The sequence below is a fragment of the Lepidochelys kempii genome, chromosome 2 (assembly GCF_965140285.1).
Source record: "Lepidochelys kempii isolate rLepKem1 chromosome 2, rLepKem1.hap1, whole genome shotgun sequence".
NCBI classification, from domain to species: domain Eukaryota; kingdom Metazoa; phylum Chordata; order Testudines; family Cheloniidae; genus Lepidochelys; species Lepidochelys kempii.
Window position 1 is genome coordinate 114,324,831 of NC_136381.1, and position 24,387 is coordinate 114,349,217.

General features: G+C 46.1%; 1 protein-coding gene and 1 long non-coding RNA gene across 2 annotated transcripts in view; both read left to right on the forward strand.

Annotated features, from left to right (window-relative positions):
- Positions 1 to 22,641, forward strand: part of LOC140905957 (uncharacterized) — a 53,269-nt gene extending 30,628 nt beyond the window's left edge. Inside the window, exons 2-3 of the long non-coding RNA XR_012157001.1 lie at positions 14,069 to 14,275; positions 22,592 to 22,641. This is a non-coding gene — a long non-coding RNA (uncharacterized LOC140905957). The remainder of the gene's footprint in view (positions 1 to 14,068; positions 14,276 to 22,591) is intronic.
- LOC144929087 (uncharacterized) lies at positions 5,293 to 7,093 on the forward strand. Its single transcript, XM_078851299.1, has 2 exons — positions 5,293 to 5,860; positions 6,442 to 7,093. The coding sequence occupies exons 1-2, from the start codon at positions 5,311 to 5,313 to the stop codon at positions 6,735 to 6,737; spliced, it is 846 nt and encodes a 281-aa protein (XP_078707425.1). The 5' UTR covers positions 5,293 to 5,310; the 3' UTR covers positions 6,738 to 7,093.
- Positions 22,642 to 24,387: the final 1,746 nt, after the last annotated feature.

Here is a 24,387-nt window from a genome sequence, read left to right on the forward strand (position 1 = left end):
TTCATCAAGGGGAGACAAGTTGTCAGTGGGCTTGGGCTCACACTAGAAGGGTCTCAGCCATGCTGATAGAAAAATATAATGAGAAGCACTTTGGGTTAAGCAAAATCTTATTAGACAAGAGGTCATCTTGTTAGGTGACTTTAGGCTCTAGAATACATGTTATGATTTTATATATAGCTCTTTGTTTCCAGTGTTTGTTTATCATTTGAATATCATTCTTTGTTAAATAAACATATACCTGCCTTCTCTAAGTGCTATGTGTTAAATGGAAAGGTGTTTCAAGGCGTAATTAGTAAGCTATAGTGTACTGTTCCTTTGGGAATAGCAAGCCATGTAATTCTTTAAGTGTCCAGAGGATAAGGGGGTGAACACCAGAGGGGCATGGTCAGAAGACTTGGGAATTGGAATGTGCCTGTCTGAGGGACAGGTGAGCCCATGTGGGCTGAGAGGGGAGGGACTGTGTTGCCTGTGGCTGGCAGCTGACTCCTGGCAGGCACAGAGAAGACTCCCTCATGCTAATGGCAGGTGGTAGCGAGGTGCCTCAAAACCCTGGGTAACCCTGGGAAGCATCACAGTGACATTGTGGAATTCCAAGCATGAGTACCTGAGGCTGCATCTAATGCAAAGGATGAGGGATATGCAAGAGGCTCCGTGTAGGATCCAGGGTGCTGAGGGGTAGTGCCTGGGGCTCTGTAAAGCGCTGGAGGCGCTCAACACCTGAAGAGACCTGCGGGTGACTGGGGGACGTTGGGGACTACAGGAAAAGGGGTGCTGGGTGTCTGGTGGAGGCAAGGGTGGGTTCTGGGTGCTGTGGAAGGTGGCGAGGCATGGGTGCCCTGGTTCACTCTGTCCCCTTGCCCCAGGCACACCCCAGTTTCCCAGCCTCTTACCTATCAAGCCAAGCAACAAGACTGTTTGTAGCCAGGAGGCAGGACCGTCCCTAGCCATTTGGGTATCCTACACAGCTCCCCTGTGGGGCCCCAGGCCTCCCGCCCCCATCCCACCAGGGTCTGGGAGGCAGGAGCTGTGGGGGGCCACTTTTGGGAGGTCCCACAGGCCCAGAGTAGCCCAGAGGATTATCAGGGGGCCAGGAGCAGCCCGCTCTGCTTTCCTCACCCCAGCCCCAGCCCCAGCCGTGTTGCTCAGGGAAGATGGTTTGGGGGAAGTGGTCCCCACCCCGCACTCACTGGCAGTGGTGGGAAGCAGAGCAGCCTGGCCCCAGCCAGCTCTACTCTGCCAGCTCCCAGCTACGGCACTCTGTTTCCCGCCGCTGGTGACAGTGGTCCTTTCCCCAATCCAAGCGACATGGCTGGGGCAGGGGCAAGGGAAGCAGAGTGGGCTGGGGCCACATCTCTCTGCTTCCCGTCGCCAGTGAGTGCGGGGGGGACCTTTCCCCAACCTCCCTGCACTCACCGGTGGCGGGAAGTGCAGCGACGAGCCTGGGAGCTGGTGGAGTGGAGCAGTGTGGGGCCAGATTGCTCCGCTTCCCGCTGCTGCCAGTGAGTGCGGGGTCGCTGGGGGAAGAGGTGGGGAATGGGGGTGGGCTGGGGGCAGAGCGGGGGGGGGAGGAGGATAAGAGGTGGGGCGCAGGGAGTTGTCCGCCCCCCCGCCCCCAGGGACGGCCCTGCCTCTTGCAGTGGGCACAGCCCGCGGGGGGGCCAGCTGAGGGATAGGGCTGGTCGCCAGAGCTGCTGCATATGCAGCACGCGGCTGGCTAGGGCCACTATGAACTTTGGAGCAATTTGGTGCCCCAAATTTCATGGTGCCTTACGCAGTTGCATATGCTGCATACGCCTAAGGACCGCCCTGCCAGGAGGCTCTTCCACGCTGCTGCTTCCCAACAGCGACTCCCAAATCAGGCACCCCTGCAGCTTGCATATGCAGGCACCCCTCCAAGCAAACTGGTCAGCCTGCCTGACCATATGGAACTCAAAAAGTCACCTCCATGAACCCAAAGTTCTCCACCTCTGCTGCTTCTGGTTACCGAGTCACCATAGAATCATAGGACAGGAAGGGACCTCAAGATGTCATCTAGTCCAGTCCCCTGCACTCAGGGCAGGACTACGTATTATCTAGACCATCCCTGACAGGTGTTTATCTAACCTGCTCTTAAAAATCTCCAATGATGGAGATTCCACAACCTCCCTAGGCAATTTATTCCAGTGCTTAACCACCCTGACAGTTAGGAAGTTTTTCCTGATGTCCAACCTAAATCTTCCTTGCTGCAATTTAAGCCCATTGTTTCTTGTTCTATACTCAGAGGTTAAGAAGAAAAAATTTTCTCCCTCCTCCTTGTAACAACCTTTTATGTACTTGAAAACTGTTATGTCCCCACTCAGTCTTCTCTTTTCCAGACTAAACAAACCCAGTTTTTCCAGTCTTCCCTCACAGGTCATGTTTTCTAGACCTTTAATAATTTTTGTTGCTCTTCTATGGACTTTCGCCAATTTGTCCACATCCTTCCTGAAATGTGGCGCGCAGAACTTGACACAATACCTCAGTTGAGGCCTAATCAGTGTGGATAGAGTGGTCCATCTCTCCTTCAAGAGCAGGGAAGCGTAACTGTCTAGTGGAAAAAAACAGTATCCAGCATGTTAACTGGCAACCGGCAGACAGTACAAAACGCAGCCAGGTGGCAAACTGCATCCCCCTTGGCTCCCATCGAACCCCCCTACATCCCCTCTTTGTGTACACCATCCCTCCACCCCATGGCCATTACAATGCCCTCCCTGCTTGTCTCACCCCTCTGCATTCCAGTCAGCTGCTGTTCCTCCTTCTCCTCCTCACTGCCTGGGCATTAGCAGCATGATGGGAGCACTGGGAACACAGGAGAAACAGTGGCTCTGTTTTCACTTCCGATGCAGTGGCTACTGGCAGCCAGGAGAAGCAATTGCATGCAAGTCCTGCTCAGTCCGTATAGCCCAGGGATGGAGCATGCTCAGTCACTCTGGGGATGGGGCGTGCAGAGTTCCATTGGCACACAGGATTTCATAGATTCCAAGGCCAGAAGGGACCATTACAATCATCTAGTCTGACCTCCTGTATAACACAGGACATAGAACTTCCCCCAAATAATTCCTAGAACAGATCCTTTAAGAAAAACATCCAGTCTTGATTTAAAAATTGTCAGTAATGGAGAATCCACCATGGCCTCTGGTAAATTGTTCCAATGGCTAATTACTCTCACTGTTAAAAGTTTACACCTTATTTCCAGTCTCAATTTGTCTAGCTTCAACTTCCAGGCATTGGATCATGCTAGACCTTTCTCTGCTAGATTGAAGAGCCCATTATCATATATTTATTCCCCATGCAGGTACTTATAGACTGTAATCAAGTTACCCCTTAACTTTGTTAAACTAAACAGATTGAGCTCTTTGAATCTACCACTATAAGGCACCCTTTCTAATCCTTTAATCATTCTCAAGGCTCATCTCTGAACCCTCTCCAATTTATCAACATCCTTCTTGAATTGTGGACACCAGAACTGGACACAGTATTCCAGCAGCATTTGTACCAATGCCAATTACAGAGGTAAAATAACCTCTCTAATTCCCACTCCAGATTCTTTTGTTTATGCATCCAAGAATCACATTAGCCCTTTTGGCCCCGGCATTGCACTGGGAGCTCCTGTTCAGACAATTATCCACCACAACCCCCAAATCTTTTTGAGTCGAGTCACTGCTTCCCGGAATAGAGTCCCCCATCCTGTAAGCATGGCCCCATTCTGTAAATATGATTGTAGTATAACAATGGTAGAAGCGTTCTGGGAAGATGAAACACAGCCTGGCTCTGTTAGAGAGGTACAGTGGTGTAGCAAACAAGACACTGGACTGGGACTCACGAGAGCTGGTTGCTATCCCTGGTTCTCCCACGGTTCTGATATGTGATCTTAGACAGGTCATTTCACCTCTTTGTACCTCTGTTTCCTCTCCCACTGCTGTCTATTTAGATCATGGAGACAGTCTATCCTGCTGAAAGCCAAGGCTGTCCTTCCAGTTAGAAGCTAACTGCCCCCTGCACAATTTCTTTCAGCACAAACAAAGGACTTTTTGAGTTCTAGGCGAGCAACAGGAATCTGAAGCAGCAATTTTCAAATTAAACTGAAAAAAATTTAAAGCAAATAAAAGATCAGCCTCAAACAACCAATAATCTGTTTGTGTGTAGCAAAAACATGTTGTGTCTGTTCATTATGCTAGAGAAAAAAAATGCCTTGTGGGAGACCTGGAAGGAGTGGGGATGCATTACAGTAGCACCTTGTTTTCTTTCCTTAGTACTATGAAAGGGTACTAGAATAAATTGGAGCCCTTAGCAGCTCCAATAGATAATAAATCTAGAATAAATTGGAGCCCTTAGCAGCTCCAGTAGAAAGTTGTACTTCTCTGGAGGAGAGTGGCAACATTTCATGTTTTTCTTGCTTCTTCAAACACAGTTGACGACTTGTTTTTTTAAGAATTTAATTGGATCTGTCTTTCCACCATTATGTTATGATTTACCATGGTAAACCACATAGATTGTGGAAAAATAGCTTTACTCTGGATTCTAGCTGGCAAGGGAAACTATCTATATGCCTCAGGGTGGATTGGGGAAAATGAATGTATTAATTAAAATAAAAGGATAATAATCCTGGTGCAGTTATTTGAGAAGCCTCTACTGACCTCAGGAGTGGCATGTGGTTGACTGAGCTGTAACTAGAATATAGATGTATAAAGCTAAAGCTTTCACCAGTTGCCTTCAGTTCCTGGGGGTGATAGTTTAAAGGCGTTAGTACGGTATCTAAAATTAAATTAAATAAGTTAACCCTCTCTCTGCTACAGTCTTTGCCAGCTGATGGAGATACCTTAGTATAGAATACTGTAGTGTTTTCAGGGGTGGATTCTAGATCTTTCCTTGCCCAGAAAAGGGTCAATGAAATTACTAATGGCTTTAAACCCTGGTCTACACTAGGACTTTAGGTCGAATTTAGCAGCGTTAAATCGATGTAAACCTCCACCCGTCCACACGTTGAAGCCCTTTAGTTCAACTTAAAGGGGTCTTAAAATCGATTTCCGTACTCCACCCCTAACAAGTGGATTAGCGCTTAAATCGGCCTTGCCAGGTCGAATTTGGGGTACTGTGGACACAATTCGACGGTATTGGCCTCCGGGAGCTATCCCAGAGTGCTCCATTGTCACCGCTCTGGACAGCACTCTCAACTCAGATGCACTGGCCAGGTAGACAGGAAAAGAACTGTGAACTTTTGAATCTCATTTCCTGTTTGGCCAGCATGGCAAGCTGCAGGTGACCATGCAGAGCTCATCAGCAGAGGTGACCATGATGGAGTCCCAGAATCGCAAAAGAGCTCCAGCATGGACCGAACGGGAGGTACTGGATCTGATCGCTGTATGGGGAGAGGAATCCGTGCTATCAGAACTCCGTTCCAGTTTTCGAAATGTCAAAACCTTTGTCAAAATCTCCCAGGGCATGAAGGACAGAGGCCATAACAGGGATCCGAAGCAGTGCTGCGTGAAACGTAAGGAGCTGAGGCAAGCCTACCAGAAAACCAGAGGGGCGAACGGCCGTTCTGGGTCAGAGCCCCAAACATGCTGCTTCTATGATGAGCTGCATGCCATTTTAGGGGTTTCAGCCACCACTACCCCAGCCGTGTTGTTTGACTCCTTCAATGGAGATGGAGGCAACATGGAAGCAGGTTTTGGGGGGGAAGAAGAAGAAGATGATGATGATGATGAGGTTGTAGCAAGCAAGCGTAGAAACCGGTTTTCCCGACAGCCAGGAACTGTTTCTCACCCTGGACCTGGAGCCAGTACCCCCCAAACCCACCCAAGGCTGCCTCCTGGACCGGCAGGTGGAGAAGGGACCTCCGGTGAGTGTACCTTTTAAAATACTATATATGGTTTAAAAGCAAGCATGTGAAAGGATTACTTTGCCCTGGCATTCGCGGCTCTCCTGGATGTACTCCCAAAGCCTTTGCAAAAGGTTTCTGGGGAGGGCAGCCTTATTGCGTCCTTCATGGTAGGACACTTTACCACTCCAGGCCAGTAACACGTACTCGGGAATCATTGTACAACAAAGCATTGCAGTGTATGTTTGCTGGCGTTCAAACAACATCCGTTCTTTATCTCTCTGTGTTATCCTCAGGAGAGTGAGATATCATTCATGGTCTCCTGGTTGAAATAGGGTGCTTTTCTTCAGGGGACATTCAGAGGAGCCCGTTCCTGCTGAGCTGTTTGCCTGTGGCTGAACAGAAATGTTCCCCGCTGTTAGCCACGGGGATGGGGAGGGTTGAGGGGGTAGCCACGCGGTGCTAAAATGCAACCTTGTAACGAAAGCACATGTGCTATGTATGTAATGTTAACAGCAAGGTTTACCCTGAAAGACTGTAGCCACTGTTTTATAAGATGTGTCTTTTTAAATACCGCTGTCTCTTTTTTTTTCCTCCACCAGCTGCATGTGTTTCAATGATCACAGGATCTTCTCCTTTCCAGAGGCTAGTGAAGATTAGAAAGAAAAAAAAACGCACTCGTGATGAAATGTTCTCTGAGCTCATGCTGTCCTCCCACACTGACAGAGCACAGACGAATGCGTGGAGGCAAATAATGTCAGAGTGCAGGAAAGCACAAAATGACCCGGAGGAGAGGTGGCGGGCTGAAGAGAGTAAGTGGCGGGCTGAAGAGAGTAAGTGGCGGGCTGAAGACAGGGCTGAAGCTCAAATGTGGCGGCAGCATGATGAGAGGAGGTAGGATTCAATGCTGAGGCTGCTGGAGGACCAAACCAGTATGCTCCAGTGTATGGCTGAGCTGCAGCAAAGGCAGCTGGAGCACAGACTGCCACTACAGCCCCTGTGTAACCAACCGCCCTCCTCTCCAAGTTCCATAGCCTCCACACCCAGACGCCCAAGAACGTGGTGGGGGGGCCACCGGCCAACCAGCCACTCCACCACAGAGGATTGCCCAAAAAAAGAAGGCTGGCATTCAATAAATTTTAAAGTTGTAAACTTTTAAAGTGCTGTGTGGCATTTTCCTTCCCTCCTCCACCACCCCTCCTGGGCTACCTTGGTAGTCATCCCCCTATTTGTGTGATGAATGAATAAAGAATGTATGAATGTGAAGCAACAATGATTTTACTGCCTCTGCAAGCAATGATTAAAGGAAGGAGGAGAGGGTGGTTAGCTTGCAGGGAAGTAGAGTGAACCAAGGGGCGGGGGGTTTCATCAAGGAGAAACAAAGAGAACTTTCACTCCGTAGCCTGGCCAGTCATGAAACTTGTTTTCAAAGCTTCTCTGATGCGTACCGCGCCCTCCTGTGCTCTTCTAACTGCCCTGGTGTCTGGCTGCGTGTAACCAGCAGCCAGGCGATTTGCCTCAACCTCCCACCCCTCCATAAACGTCTCCCCCTTACTCTCACAGATATTATGGAGCACACAGCAAGCAGTAATAACAGTGGGAATATTGGTTTCGCTGAGGTCTAAGCGAGTCAGTAAACTGCGCCAGCGCACCTTTAAACGATCAAATGCACATTCTACCACCATTCTGCACTTGCTCAGCCTGTAGTTGAACAGCTCCTGACTACTGTCCAGGCTGCCTGTGTACGGCTTCATGAGCCATGGCATTAAGGGGTTGGCTGTGTCCCCAAGAATACATATAGGCATTTCAACGTCCCCAACAGTTATTTTCTGGTCTGGGAATAAAGTCCCTTCCTGTAGCTTTTGAAACAGACCAGAGTTCCTGAAGATGCGAGCGTCATGTACCTTTCCTAGCCATCCCATGTTGATGTTGGTGAAAGGTCCCTTGTGATCCACCAGGGCTTGCAGCACTATTGAAAAGTACCCCTTGCGGTTTATGTACTCGCCGGCTTGGTGCTCTGGTGCCAAGATAGGGATATGTGTTCCGTCTATTGTGCCACCACAGTTAGGGAATCCCATTGCAGCAAAGCCATCCACTGTGACCTGCACATTTCCCAAGGTCACTACCCTTGATATCAGCTGATGTTTATTGCGTGGGCTACTTGCATCACAGTAGCCCCAACAGTAGACTTGCCCACTCCAAATTGATTCCCAACTGACCGGTAGCTGTCTGGCGTTGCAAGCTTCCACAGGGCTATCGCCACTCGCTTCTCAACTGTGAGGGCTGCTCTCATCTTGGTATTTATGCGCTTCAGGGCAGGGGAAAGCAAGTCACAAAGTTCCAAGAAAGTGCCCTTACGCATGCGAAAGTTTTGCAGCCACTGGGAATCGTCCCAGACCTGCAACACTGTGCGGTCCCACCAGTCTGTGCTTGTTTCCCGAGCCCAGAATCGGCGTTCCACAGCATGAACCTGCCCCATTAGCACCATGATGCATGCATTGGCAGGGCCCATGCTTTCAGAGAAATCTGTGTCCATGTCCTGATCACTCACGTGACCGCGCTGACGTCGCCTCCTCGCCCGGTATCGCTCTGCCAGGTTCTGGTGCTGCATATACTGCTGGATAATGTGTGTAGTGTTTAATGTGCTACTAATTGCCAAAGTGAGCTGAGCGGCCTCCATGCTTGCCTTGGTATGGCGTCCGCACAGAAAAAAGGCGCGGAACGATTGTCTGCCATTGCTCTGATGGAGGGAGGGGCGACTGACGACATGGCTTACAGGGATGGCTTCAGGGAGCTAAAATCAACAAAGGGGGTGGCTTTACATCAAGGAGTATTTCAGGCAGGACTTCACGGAGGGTTCCAATAAGAAATGGTGCACCTAAGTTATTGTTCTTATTGGAACAAGGAGGTTAGTCTGGCCTCTGATTGATAACATGGCTAGATTTACCTTGCTGCACCTTCTCTGTGAGTGACTGCAGTGTGACCTAGAGGAATGAGTCCCCTAGATGGGGCGGGGGCGGGGAGCAAATGAGTACAAAACAAATCTGGTCTATTTCTTGTTTTGATCCACTCCATCTATCTTTTACATCTTTGGCTGGCAGCAGATGGTGCAGAAGGACTGCATGCCATCCACATCTCATGGCTGCCCGGCAGAAGATGATGCAATAGGACTGCTAGCAATCAGTATCGCCTGCCTGCTCCCCATAAGATGGTTCAATAGGACTGACTGCAGGACTAAAGAGAATGACCTGGTCAAGTCACTCCAAATTTAGTCCCTGCGCCCATGTCTGCCCAGGCGCTCCTGGCCGATGTGGCCAGGAGCACCTCGGACATGAAGATGACGGCTACCAGTCATACTGTACCGTCTGCTGCCACAAGGCAAGGGGTTGATGCTGCTGTGTAGCAATGCAGTACCATGTCTGCCAGCACCAAGGAGACATACGGTGACAGTTACCTGAGCGGGCTCCATGCTTGCCGTGGTATGGCGTCTGCACAGGTAACTCAGGAAAAAAGGTGCGAAACGATTGTTTGCCTTTGCTTTCATGGAGGGAGGGAGGGAACGGGGGCCTGACGATATGTACCCAGAACCACCCGCAACAATGTTTTAGCCCCATCAGGCATTGGGATCTCAACCCAGAATTCCAATGGGCAGCGGAGACTGCGGGAACTGTGGGATAGCTACCCACAGTGCAACACTCCAGAAGTCGATGCTTGCCTCGGTACTGTGGAAGCACTCTGCCGAGTTAATGCACTTAATGCACTTAGAGCATTTTCTGTGGGGACACACACACACACTCGAATATATAAAACCGATTTCTAAAAAACCGACTTCTATAAATTCGACCTTATTCCGTAGTGTAGACATACTCTTAGATTCCTATTACTGTACCTTAAGCAAAAGGCCACCCTTCTTTCTTTTGTTGTAAGGGAAGCTGACCCCAGTGTTCTCCCTTCCTCCCCACCACTATAGTCACTTTCTCTTTAGTTTCCTCCACCATCTGACCACTCTTGAGTGGTGCACGTACCAGTTAGGTCAACGTACATTCACACCAAGTAGCACTCTTTGTCTGTATCAATAGGGAGCACTTCTTTGACCAGTGTTTCATGTGTTCTGCCTGCAGTACGGTTTGTCTACACGGTGAGGTTTACCTGAATAACTGTACTTGTGTAGTTAGACCAGTACAACACCACTTGTGGACAAGAAGCTACACCAGAAAAAAAAGCTACACTGGAAAACAGAACTGGAATAAGTGTCCCCATGGGGAGTTATACCAGTATAACTATAGCAATACAGATATACCATAAGTTTCCCCATGTAGACAAGCCCTGTACAAAACTTGCTCAGACGGAACAACGAATACTGAGCAAAGCATGAGCTCCTGGGCAAGACAAGAGAGACAAACTCCTTCCCTTAGGGGAAAGTTTACCACAGAAGAGATGTCGCCCTGCTGCTGAGGGAGGAGGAGGCGTGAATGAGATGATACGCCTCTTCTCCACTCAGTGTGGTAGGGCCGCATGTTACTAGCATGCTCTGATTTTACCCAGGAGGAGGGAGTGGGGCTAGAAGGGAGAATGGGAAATGTAGAGGAATGGGAAACAGATAGAAGAATGAGCTGGTTAAGGTCAGTGGCCATGATTCTGCCATGAGGTAACACATCTCCAAGTGAAACAGCTTTGCAGGATCAGGTCTTATTGTTTGTATTTGGTATTGGATGAATACTTACGTAAAGTATACGGATGAGGTCCAAAGAGTAGATACTTCTGTACATCCCAGAAGACAGCTTACTGTTTAAAGTATGTAATGAAATCACAGTATTTAAAGAGATTGTCTCTGTGTGATATACAGTGATTTTAATACATTATAATTTGGAATAGGGCTAAGGAATTGTGCTCAGTCAGCAGATCTTCTCTCTTTGGAAGCCAAAGTCAAAAGAAAGTGAAAAGTTGGCTGTTGCCCACAAAAAAAGGAACTTTTTCTTCCATAAGAACTGCTACTTCTGTGGAACTGCTTTACATCCAGACAGACAGAAGAAGCCCTCGCCAAGCCATCAGTTTTCCTCATTTGCTGGGAAAGAGAAATCAGACTGCAGTGTGCATGACTTTTACTAGTGGTTTGGCTGCTGGCTGAAAGACCCTACATATTACCCAATACATTTGTTGTAAGTTTAGGGTTTTTAAGTATTTCTCTGAATTACTGCAACTACAGATCTTGGAAATTCGTCATTTCTCCCTCTTTTGCGATCGTCTTGTTCTGCATAAATGTTGCCTAAGACATAAGAGTATTCTTGAAAATTCAAGGGGTCAAAATGTGCATCCTGAATTCTGTGCATGTTATAAATATGGGAGACAGTAGGCATGTAGAAATTAAAGGGACACTACAACACTTTTTAGGTCCTCATAACAGGCCAAGTGAATCACAGTCATTTGTGGAACTGGACTAACTCCAGGGTACAAGTGTTACTGGAATTTTCAAGGTCCACTCAAATCAAATGTACTTTAGGCCTGCTCAGAGTCTGAGTATTAAATTAGGAGTTCAAAGGCTTCCTCCAGACTGATTTCTAACAGATAGAGTAACAAAGGTCAGCTCTGTGCAACCAAAGTTTGCATCTGATAATCAAGGGCTTTTTTTTCAGCCACAATTTCCACCTTTCTGTAAAGAGGAACTGGCCCAAATTCAAGCTAACCTAAATATCTACCAGCCCATCCTTCTTGTACCACGCTGGGGGAATTACCTAATGCACCGTCCATTCCTGGTCCCAGTCCCAGACAGGTTTCCTGACAATCCCTGTATGATAGCTTGCAACTGAAGTCTGCTCCCCACCTCCCACTCAGGGAGTGAATGTTAACCCTCTGGACAAGGATCTATATATCACATCACAGCTCTCAAAATACCTTAATTAATGGAAGTTAAATTCCATGCATCACACGAATGGGTAACAATGGGACCTCAGCAATGTTATGTTTGGGTTGCTGAAGACCCAAACAAAGCTTAAAAAAACCCCAACCTACTAAAGGGATGTTATCAGTGTGATGCTGGCATACCAGATGCCAGGTCATGCCCCCATGCCTCAGTTGAATACTGACAAATACATAGCTGGAATCAATCTAGCTCACCTGTGTGTTGGTATTATTAAAAGAGGTATTAGAATTTCAAGAATGTGTTTTGTGTTTGGACTTTATTGGATGCTTGTAAATTGGTGCGTCCATGAATCTCAATTTTAACATCTGCATCCCATGTTATAAATAATATTTGAGCATTTGTATTGTAAACCTCTGTAACCGTGTAAATCACCAGACAGAAGAGAGACATTACCTTGTGTGAAATACTGGTCTGCATCTGAAGGTGTATATCCTGCCCAATAGGGATGACCCATGGACACCAGACAGACTAGTGTGGAGCATTAAAGAGGACAAAAGCCTTAGTTGTTTATTCTTCCTTCCCCAATGGAGATGAGTCATATAAGTGAAATTCCTCTCCTCAGCAGAGTTTGCAGCTCAGAGCATAAGGGGCTTGGGGGAAGGGAATAAAAACCCCTAATACAAAGGAACTGTATCTCTATGCTTGGATTCTGAGGGGCAAGGTTTTCTAGGAATAAGCAAGAGAACCCCAGTGCTTAGCCTGGGTTAGCCCTAAAGGACATATAGAGCTTGCTTATTAAAGAAGCTTCTATTTAGGGTGACCAGATAGCAACTGTGAAAAAAAGGGACAGAGGGTGGGGGGTAATAGGCACCTATATAAGAAAAAGTCCCAAAAAACAGGACTGTCCTGATAAAAATGGGACAGTTGGTCACCCTATTTCTATTACCTTTTGAAACATAAGATTATAACTCATTTGTGTGTTTAGGTTCATTTGCTTTAACCTTGTAAATAACTCCTTTGTTTTCTTTTCCTGTACCATAAATCTTTAGATGGTTTATTATAGAATTGGCTACAAGCATTGTCTTTGGTGTGAGATTTAATGTGCAATTGACCTGGGGTAAACGACTGGTGCTTTGGGACTGACCTGAATATTACTATGATCCTTGGTATAAGGAATCATCAGTCATACAGTTATACTCACCTGGTTGGCAAAACAGACTGGAGTACCCAAAGGGACTGTCTGAGACTCCATGTTATGTTTGATACAGTAATTGGTTGATGAAATCCAAGTAGAGGACTCTCAGCCAATTTGGGGTGTATACCCTAGTTCTTAACAGTCTGCCCGGAGGCTGGTACTCATGCTCTTGAGCCACTGCAAGACAGCTTGACAATCAGCTCAAAAATTAGATTATAAACTCTTCAGTGCAGAGAGAATCCCTTAATTGAATTGGCTCGTTAGCACTGACCCCCCACTTGGTAAGACAACTCCCATCTTTTCAGATACTGTGTATTTATACCTCCCTACTGTATGTTCCACTCCATGCATTTGATGAAGTGAGTTTTAGCCAATGAAAGGTTATGCCCAAATAAATTTGTTAGTCTGTAAGATGCCACAAGGGACTCCTTGTTGGTATTGCTGGTACAGACTAAGCACGGCTACCACTCTGAAACCTGATATTTATATGGTTTGTACAGTGCCAGTCAGGTCCTTGCTTTAGGTTCTACTGCAATACAATGCTAATAAATAATATGTTACAAATATCATCTTAGCTATTAAAACTGAAATAATTTGTCAAATCCAGTTTACTTTTCACTATTTGTGCTCTTTACCCTATGTATTTCTCTCAGCTTGTGCAATGAAAACAGAGTTGTTCGTTTCACTTTGGTTCGCAGTCATTTTCTAGCTAATTACACTTGTGAGTTCTCAAGAACTAACATAAAATTATAATGTTTGGGCTGAAAATAGCTTTTGGAATGTTTCTTTGGTTAAAGAAAACTTTCTATTGGCCACGTGTGAATATAATAATAAAACCCCACCGAGTAAACTAAGGGATAAAATACCAAGGCTTTTCAGATTTGCATGGGTAAATTAGCCTCCTGCAAAACAGCCTTGCCCTTCAACATGCCTATAAGGAACTATGTGCTGCTAGTTGAGAAAAAAACATAAAGCGTGTGAGCACTGGCAGTGTTATTAAAACTCATACCTCAGACAGAAGTGAGATCCATTTGAATTTATTCCCCTGCATCAGTAGCAGTTTTGTGGGCAATCCCAGTACAGCTCAAATTGGCAGGTTGGTAACATCATGGAGAAGAGATTTTTCCCTCTTTGATCATCTGCAACACTGTGTTTTAATAACCTTTTGTTTCAGAGTGACAAAGTGCTCGTGTCCATTTAGAAATATTTGGAACAAGGAAATCCTGGAAGTGAAAAGAAGACCTACAATAGAAAGGACAAAAATTAGCCAATATACCAAAATGCTGGATTTCCCATAGAGATTGTTATCTTCAAGACACAGAGCCCCTGTGTTCCTAGGATTAACATGCTGTAGGTGGAACATCAGAAACATTGGATAATGGTAAGTTTCATTTTCAATGAAGTTAAAATTCATTTTAATTCAAGTTAAGCATTTTTTTTTTTAAATTAAGCTCAGCAAGGAAATACTTTGTCCTCTTAAACAATGCAAACCAAACACCCACCTCATTTAGAATTCTGACTGCTCATTGTTAGGGTTTATCGCAACCAGTCATACTTAGGTTTAGGGCTGTTGAGAATCAGTAGTTCTGTTTTGCCTTGAATACTGCCCAGAACTGTAAGCCATTATTGTAGCTATCTCCTTAGTGAACACATTACCAAGATTTCCTCATGCATATAAAACAATAAAACACATTGTTTTGGTAAGTGGGTCAATAAGCTTGGTAACAGCTAATTTAAGTATGATTTGATAATTGGCATTTTCTGTCTGTAACATAACTTTTGAAGAATGCATCCAATCAATTCCAAGATTTCAGGAAATTGTTCTAGGCATCAATGGGAAGAAACCTAGTTGATTTTGGCGACAACTGGAATCTTGGAAAAGCCTGATTTACACACAGTGCTCATTTGGAGCACCCTGCTGTTGCCTGAGTGGTAGCATTGTGACATCAGAGGTAACGCTCCACACCCTTCCGTTAGCTCATTTCCATACTTCAATCCCATTAGCTGCAGTGAGTCAGCAAATGAAACTGCAGGTCAAGACAGAGGTGCTTTGACAGAGCTGTGTGTGCACGTGGGGGGATGTGGGATTCAGGACTGGAATAGCACGGGTTATACTGGCTGAGTAGGAGTGAGGCTGGAGGTTTGCACTGTGACTCCCTCCAAACTTTGTCTGGGTCAGGAAAAAATCATTTACCTTTGCCTCGCCATCCCCGAAACCCCTAGGGGACCAGTAGCATGCCAAATGCACGGCAACTCATAGGTAAGCAGTGTAGGTGCTTCAGCAGCTATACTTTGTAAGTGCTAACCCTGGTGGGTCCCAATGACCACTCAGGCACATGGCTATGTGAAAGGCTCTTTTACTAGGACTGGCAAGAAAGGGGAAAGTTTGCAAATACCCTAGGTACAGAGACTTGAATAGTTACAATTCAAAGTGAGCAATGGTGGTTCCTGTGTGGGCCCCTGGGGGCAGTCCAATCAAAAAATCAGGGCTCTTCAGGCTTAGTGCCTGAGGTGTCCTCTCCAGTCTCTATTCTATGCATATACATGCTTGCAGGTTTCCAGGACAGATTCAGTTAGTGTCTGTCATTGGGGCCCCTCTGCACTGGCTCACTGCCCACCCCAGAAGTTTCACATGCAAACCTACAACCAGCTGTAGTGTCCGACAGTCACAGTCTGTTCCATACACAGCTCTGCATCCATTCCTGCGTCCAGCTTCTCTCCAGCTCCCTGCTTGCCTCCTGGCCACTGTTTCAGCTTCCTTGTGTAAGTGGGGGAATAGTCCTGCTATTGTGGGGAACTTTCCTGGCTTCTGCACTACCCCGGTGAAGTGGGCTAGCGAAAGGATCTGAGTCCTCGCTCCCACTTCCTTTACCCAGTGGCCTCCCTGCCCTTGAGGACTCCCCTTCCACTCTCCTGTCTGGCAGAGTCCTCGTAACCCCAACAAGACTCCCAGCCCTGCTGTGGTCATCTAGGACAGGGGCTAGGGTGTCCCCACTCCGGAGTACTCTCTCTGCACTGGGCACTTCTCTGACCCACTGACCATTACATACAATTTAAAGCAAATGCAAGTTATTTAATCAACAATTAATTTTAACAAGAATAAGGAAAAATGGGAAAGGTTAAACGAAACACATCAACCTGCTCTGTGGCAGGGAACATCACAAACAGTGTCTCTGGAATGCTAGGGCAGCTCACAGTCTGTTCCTTGTAAGTCCCAGGCCTTCTTCTCAGGCCCTGGCTTTGCTGCAGGGATGCTGTGGGTTGGACACTTGCTCTGGTGGTGGCCACACGCTCTCAGTGGTAGGACCCTTCTTCCCAGTGTCACCCCCGCGCTGTCGGGGTTACGATCCAAGCCTGGCCTGCAGAGACTCTTGGCTGAGGCATCTCCCTGTGCTGGGCCCGCTGCCCAGGGTCCCCCTCACTGTCCCCAGCTGCTCACCGCACCCAGCTCCGGACTGCTCCAGCCCCAGCTCCACCACTCTGTCTCTGCACTGCTGCTCTGCCTCTCTGCCTCCAGCTCCCTGGGCTGCTTCTTTGGCCCCTCTGGTTGCTACAGCTCTGCTCCCAGGACAGGGCCTGCTCTCTCTGGGCTGCTTTTCTGGTCCCTCTGGATCTGGAACAGCTCTGCTCCCCAGCTTAGCTTGGGCCCCTGCTTTCTCCTTAGCTCGGCCCCACTCCGTCTGTCCCAGGCAAATCCAGGGCACGTGGAGGACAGGACCTCCCTGGCCTCCTGACTCCCTGATTAGCCTTCTCGCCCTGTCATTCAGGCTGACCTGGAGCATTGGCCTCTCTCCGTTGTTCCTGGGGACTGTCAGTCTCAGGGTCTTGATTTCCCATAGACCCTTTCCTTTTTAGTACTGGCAGCTAGCCAACCAAAACACCCCACTGAATGTTAGTAAGGGGGCAACAGTCCCCTTACACTTGCAGCTCTTTGCTGCCAGGCAGCCACTACTCCCAAACAGAGGCCAGCCACTTCCTGGTTAAAGAGCCTTTTCCCTCACTTGGCCAGGGAAAGGGAAGTGCAGGGGGGAGGGAGCTGTATACCCCTGCTTTGCAGATCCATCACAAGTTCTACAACTGGGGAAAGATGACCTAGAAAGGCATCAAGGTTTGGGGAGGGAGAACAGAAAATATTAAACAGCAGCCTGGGATGTGGGGGAGTAAAAGGCAGCATGGAGGGTGCAAGCCTGGGGTGGGGGTGGGGACAGAGGAGGGGATTGAGGCAGCAGAAACTCACTTCAATGGATCTTATTTTCCTTTGTCTCTCATTGGCTGGGGGGAGGGGGAATTCTCTCAGGGCTGTAAAGCACTTGGAAATCCTCAGATGGGAGGTGCTCTATGAGGGCAGGGCATTTGGGGTCAGGGATAAATACTGCATTCCTCCCCTCTCACCACCTGCTAGTCTGGCCTACATAAGGAATGAAGTGCATAACCCTCAAGTAAATTAGCTGACACTCCTATGCTACATGTGCTTCCTTAAATAAGTCATTACTGCTTCCCCAGCCAGAAAATACCACCCATTTCTCAGTATTCTGAAGTCTTCTTTTCTTATGTGTTCTGGTTTACAAGTGTTTGGAAATGGAGTCATTGATTAAGTTACAGTCCCACACTCCTGCCTTAAGTAAAACTCCTACTAACTTCTATGGGATAAGAATATGATAAAATAGAAAAAAATAATAATCTGAATAAGCAGCATATAATCAAGGCCAAATGTCATAATTATGTAACATTTGTCCAAACCAGACCATTTTACTAAATCAGGCGTCATCTCATTCACTATCAGACTCATCCAAGTGATAGAACTAGGCCACCTTTCAGATAATTCAGATTCAGACAAAATTTAATTGTTTCATATTTGGATAACTACCTGCAAATCTGGGAGGAAAAATTGTTCTTATCTAGTGGTATAATTTATAGTGGTGTGTCCATTAAAGGCATTAGGCCTGATTCTGTTCTCACATATGTAAATTGTTTAGGCCAGATCCCATTCTTTCATAGCTAGGGATTATCTTGACATGAGAGAATCCTCAGTTCATGTAGAGTCAGTGTCAGGGGCAGGAAAGGGTATGGCTAGACCACATAGTGATCCTCATTCACACAATAACCCTTGAGGTTGCTCTAACTATTCTATGGTCCAAAACAGCCCATGGATGCCTCCAGATTCGGGAGAAGGCCAAAATAATGGACATCACATTGGCTCAGGTCCTTTGTGGAGCATAGCTCAGTTGCATCCAAAGATCTGGCCCATTGAGTTCGGTGGAGTTACTCCTGGATTACACTGACATGAGTAAGATCAAAATCAAGTCCATATAGTTCAAATACACTGTACCCAGAATCCAGACTGACATCTGGCAGAATGTCAGCTCACTTCTACTAAATGGGTCAGGGAGTGACTCTCTTATGTTGTCTCTACCAATGCACATATCACTTTAGAAGAGCGATGTGCTGCAATTTCAGAGTTGTTGATTTGTGCTAGCTTCATACAGACAGAAAGTCCTTTATTTAATAGCAAAAATTAAGTAGGACTTCCTCACCACTTCTTATTATGTGTGCCCTCTTCTACTGCTTTTTGTCTCCTGCAGCACCATTATCTATACCCAGTCTTCCCTTGAACAGGAATAGTAACTGAGCAAAGCTCTAGAACCAAGCGGGAAACCAAATATCCACATGTTTGGGTTGTGTTTCAGTTTGGCTCATTAGAAAGAGAAGCCCAAAGTTGCAAAGATCAGATCTGGGCTCACTCAAATTCCAGAGGAACCAGGGGTCAGATCTGGTGTTCCAGTACAGCCTCGCCTCCATTTTTCAAAGAAGCTTATAATCAAGCTCCACTTTAGATGCCATAACAGTTGTGTTTATTTACGTTGATTTCCTCTTCTTTTACTAGCCCCATCGCAAATGAAAGTCAGAGGCCTACAACCCTCTTCTCAGACACCTGTAACCCTGTATAAATAATCACAGAAAATATGCCCTGCATAAGTCATGTCAGTTATACAATTAAAGATATTTTCCTCTGGTGATGTAGTTTTATTGAAGTATAAATCACTACTAAAAAGCAATTTAGTGCAGACAGGAATTTTATTGGGGGATGCAGATCCCCTGGGCTTGTCTGGAAAATGAGAACCATACTCAGAGATGCTGGTGTAAGATTCACAGGGGCTTTACAAAGGCCTGTCTAGACTGAGATTTAACTTTCACATTTAAATCAAGTAAAATAGCACTGCATTGGATCTGATTGCATGGAGCATTCTGTGTTCGATTAAAGAGATTTTATGAAGCCCAGTCACACTGCAGAAATTAAGCTCTCAGAAAAGAGCACTGTTGAATACACAGAAAGTAAACAGGATTTGAAATGCATCAAATGACCTCTGAGGTCAGTAGGGTTTTAACAGCCCTCATTTTTTTCCTTCCAAAACCCAGGAACTTTCCCTTTTTAGATACAGGTGGAGCTGAATGATGTTTTCTGGAGTTTTTGTTTCCTTCCAAGCTCACTTGGTGATTCCAATCCCTGTAGCAAACCCTGTTGCCTACTCTGTCCCCATATCTACTCTAGTGACACCATCAGAGGACCCAACCACATCAGCCACACCATCGGGGTGCATCCACCTACACATCTACTAATGTGATATATACCATCACATGCCAGCAATGTCCCTCTGCCATGTACATTGGCCAAACATGACAGTCTCTACGCAAAAGAATAAATGGACACAAATCAGACATCAGGAAAGGTAACATACAAAAGCCAGTAGGAGAACACTTCAATCTCCCTGGCCACTTAATAACATATTTAAAAGTAGCCGTCCTTCAACAAAAAAACTTCAAAACAGACTTCAAAGAAAAACTGCAGAGCTACAAATCATTTGCAAACCTAACACCATTAATTTGGGCTTGAACAGGGACTGGGAGTGGCTGGCTCACTACAAAAGCAATTTTCTCTCTTGGTGTTGACACCTCCTCATCTGTTATTGGGAGTGGACCACATCCACCCTGACTGAATTGGCCTTGTCAACATTGGTTCTCCACTTGTAAGGAACTCCCTTCTCTTCATGTGCCAGTATATTTATAGGTTTCAGAGTAGCAGCCGTGTTCGTCTGTATTCGCAAAAAGAAAAGGAGTACTTGTGGCACCTTAGAGACTAACCAATTTATTTGAGCATAAGCTTTCATGAGCTACAGCATCCGATGAAGTGAGCTGTAGCTCACGAAAGCTTATGCTCAAATAAATTGGTTAGTCTCTAAGGTGCCACAAGTACTCCTTTTCTTTTTTCAGTATATTTATGTATCTGTATCTTTCACTCCATGCATCTGAAAAAGTGGGGTTTTTACCCACGAAAGCTTATGCCCAAATAAATCTGTTAGTCTTTAAGGTGTCACTGGACTCCTCTCTGACATGGAGTCTCTCATATTTCTTTCTACCACTTGTTATCCCTTTGTATTAAAATGAGATCAGATTAAAGATCTGTTTATTTAGGGTTAGATTGTGTTCACATGTGTAGGAGGATGGAGGGAGAAGAACTGAAATGAGCAATCCAGACTCCAGCGAGAAACTGCTGAATTGGAATTCATTTGCAAATTGGATACTATTAATTTAGGCTTAAATAGAGACTGGGAGTGGCTAAGTCATTATGCAAGGTAGCCTGTTTCCTCTTGTTTTTTCCTACCCCCCCCCCCAGATGTTCTGGTTTAACTTGGATTTAAACCTGGAGAATGGTCAGTTTAGATGAGCTATTACCAGCAGGAGAGTGAGTTTGTGTGTGTATGGGGGTGGGGGGGATGTGAGAAAACCTTGATCTATGCAGGAAATAGCCCGACTTGATTATGTAAAGAGTTGTCACTTTGGATGGGCTAGCACCAGCAGGAGAGTGAATTTGTGTGGGGGGGGTGGAGGGTGAGAAAACCTGGATTTGTGCTGGAAATGGCCCACCTGTTGATCACTTTAGATAAGCTATTACCAGCAGGACAGTGGGGTGGGAGGAGGTATTGTTTCATGATTTCTGTGTGTATATAAAGTCTGCTGCAGTTTCCACGGTAAACATCTGATGAAGTGAGCTGTAGCTCACGAAAGCTCATGCTCAAATAAATTGGTTAGTCTCTAAGGTGCCACAAGTACTCCTTTTCTTTTTGCGAATACAGACTAACACGGCTGTTCCTCTGAAACCTGAACAGGGTCTGAGACACAATCCCTGTCTTTGCATTCTTGGCATGCAAGGAATGAGGGAGTTTAGTATGGACATTGGTACTAGATTTCCCAGAGAGAAACGGTTGAAAGAAGGGCATAGCCTGCTTTATTGTGGTGGTCAGCATAGATGGGGAGCGTGCATGCTGCACACTAGTAAAGAGAGGTAATGAAACCTAGGATCCTGCAGCACTAATGAGGCCATTATATCTGCCTCAGGTCCAAAGCCTCTGAAAGTGTCTGCCAGTGAGTAACAGCAGCCCCTCCTCACTTCCACCTTCCAGCTGGGCACTGGCTTACAGCCACAGCCTCATCCTTCATTTGCAAAAATGAGGATTAGAATTCGCAGTGCTAGAAAATAATATTTTCTCTATATGCCAGTTGTCTGGGAACAGATCCATTCATCTTCGACAAAACCTCAGGACATGGCACATTGGGAAGGTGGCACAGTTTTTCTGCATAGCCCTTATATTTCTGCAGGGTGATATAGAGAACACCAAACCTGTACTTTTTCTTTGTAAGGAAAGACAGAGACCTTGCGGTATTCTGCTAACAATATACTATGCTTTATTTCCCCACTCTCCTGGCTGGCACACACACATCTTCCTGTTAAGGACTCTTGGTACTAATGTAGTCTACCACGGCGGTTCTCAACCAGAGGTCTGGGGGCCATGACCAGGTTTGGCCGGCATTAGACTCACTAGGGTCCAGGACAGAGAGCCAAAGCCCTGCAGCACAGAACTGCAGTCCAGGACCCTGAGCCCCACCACTCAGAGCTGAAGCCAAAGACTGAGCAACTTAGCTTTGCAGTGCCCTGGGCAGTTGCACTGCTTGCTACCCGTTAATGCTGGCCCTGGCTTTTATATGCAGAAAAACAGTTGCTGTGGCATAGCTGGTCTGTGGAGTTTTTATAGCATTGGAGTGGGGGGAAGAGCTCAGAAAGTAAAAGACTGAGAACTCTTGGTGTACCAGGCATTTCCAGTACTAAGAAATCAGAACTTTATTTAGAACACTATGGCCCAGATTCTGTCCTCCCTCAGTCCTCATGCATTTATGTTGAAATCAGGTAGTTGCATGGAATCAGAGCAAGGGCAGAATTTCACCCTAAATGTACATATTACTACATTACATGGAAGGTTCAAGTTCATGCCCATCTCTAGCTGAAATGGGGTTATATGACTAAACATGATTGCCCTCTGAGTTAGTCAATAGCTTTAGGTGCTAAAAGAATTGACTAGCTAGCAACTGACAGATTTGTCGGACCCTATGAGAGCCAAATGAATTGTACTGATTTAGTCGGGGATTGGTCCTCCTTTGAGCAGGGGTTTGGACTAGATGAATCATGGCCCTTCCAACCCTGATAGTCTATGATTCTATGATACTTGAATTAATTACCTAGTTAACATCCATACAGCAGATTGCAGATGTGAAGTGCTAAAGTATTATTAAACAGTGTTGCTATCTCTTAAGATTTTTATCTCAAGACTTGTGATATTTAGTGTTTTCCTTAACACCCCACCAGGTTGTGGATTCAATTCTGTGAAAATCTCGGCTTTCACTTTTTTTAAAAAGGTAAGTTTCTAGCTCTCAGAGGATATGTCTTTACTGCACAATGAGTTAGCCTGGGTAATAGGCATCTGGATCTGAGTACCTGGGCTAGCCCAGCCTGTGAGCTGCCACAATCCAGAGCCATACCTAAGTTACTGAGTGCTCACTGGTGGGGCTGTTCCCTGTGTGTGTTGCTAGGACTGCTTGGGGCACAGCCCAGGGTTCTTTGTGGGGCAGCCAACTGAACTACTCTATGCTTCTTTCCCAGTGAGTTGTGGGAGAAATTGTTTGTTCTTCTGGAGGAAATTGTGGGAAAGTACTGGAGGACTGTCAGCACACAAGAGATTTAGTATGCATCCTCAATGCAAAGTGAGCAGGTCACCAGCCTGAGTGAAAGATACTCCCGAGCTCTAGTCTAGACCTCCATCTGGGTCAGCTAGTTTGGGTTGAAAGGACCACTTAACTTGGGTGAGAGGCTTGTGTGTGTGACAGGATGGGGGGTTGGGGCAACACCCAAGTAAAATCCTAGTTAAAACTCTGCAGTGAAGACATACGTAATTGTGGAGAAAGGCTCGAAAACATGAACTCTAAAGGTTCAAAAACCAGAAAGCAAACAAAAAGAACTCAATACAGTATTTATTATTTTTCAATCTGATTGATTGTTTCTGAGGGTGCAATTCATGATTTTTGAATGCTTAGAGTTGGTGCTACTGTTCTCCTTGCCTGCAGAGTCACTCTGAAAAATTCCTCCTCGTTTGTTAACTGTGTCTTTCCACTCTACCTCCATTTCATTCTACTTACTCCTCCCATCCCTTCTGTAACTAGCCTGCCATTGCTGCCTCTGCTAAGACATTTTTGAGTAGCACCAGTTGAAATGTCTCTCAAATTCAAACCATGAATTAAATTGTCCTTTAAAAAATTCAAACACTTTTTGCAGAATGTATCCCCCTTTTCCAACCAGCTCTAATTTTGGAGGCCTGGTGACTTCAAAAGGAACTTCCACTGGCCCATAGCAGCCAGCAAAGAGGGTTTGGAGGTACTGTTTTCTTTAAAATCTTAGTGGCACAAAGATGTCCACTGCCGTTGCTCAGCACCAAAGACCAAAATGAATGGATGTTTAAGTCACCTCTGAGCTATTGTAACAGGTATCCTTTGACTTTAGTTGGATATTCATCCTCAGCCTGAATATCCATCCCACATACATTTTAGCGGTGCCAAATAATGGCTCACCTCAGGCCTGTTCCAAAGCCTATTGAAGTCAGCAAGAATCCTTCCATTGACTTCATTGTGCTTTGAATCAGATCATTGTCAAATGCTCGGCCAGCAACAGGAGGGAGAAAGAAGCATTAATAAACTCATCAAAAGCCAAAGAAAGAGGTTGGGGGAAGTTGGGATAAATCAGCGAGTTGAGAGCAAGAGTGAACAGTTCTTTTCTACAATCTGCTTTTTTTTTCTTTTTTCTTTTTAAAGGTATAGTAACATTTCTTGGTACTAGATTTCTTAGTCTATAGCAGGGGTTCTCAAACTTCACTGCACTGTGATCCCCTTCTGAAAATGAAAATTACTACAGGACCCTGGGGGGTGGGGGGGACACCAAAACCCAAGCCCCACTGCCCAGGGCAAGAGCAGGGTGGGCAAAGCTGAAGCCCAAAGGCTTCAGTCCCAGCTGTGGGGCCTGTAACCTGAGCCCCGCCACCCAGGGCTGAAGCCCTTGGGCTTTGGCTTCAGCCCCGGGCGGTAGGGCTCAGGGTTCAGCTTCAGCCCCAGCAA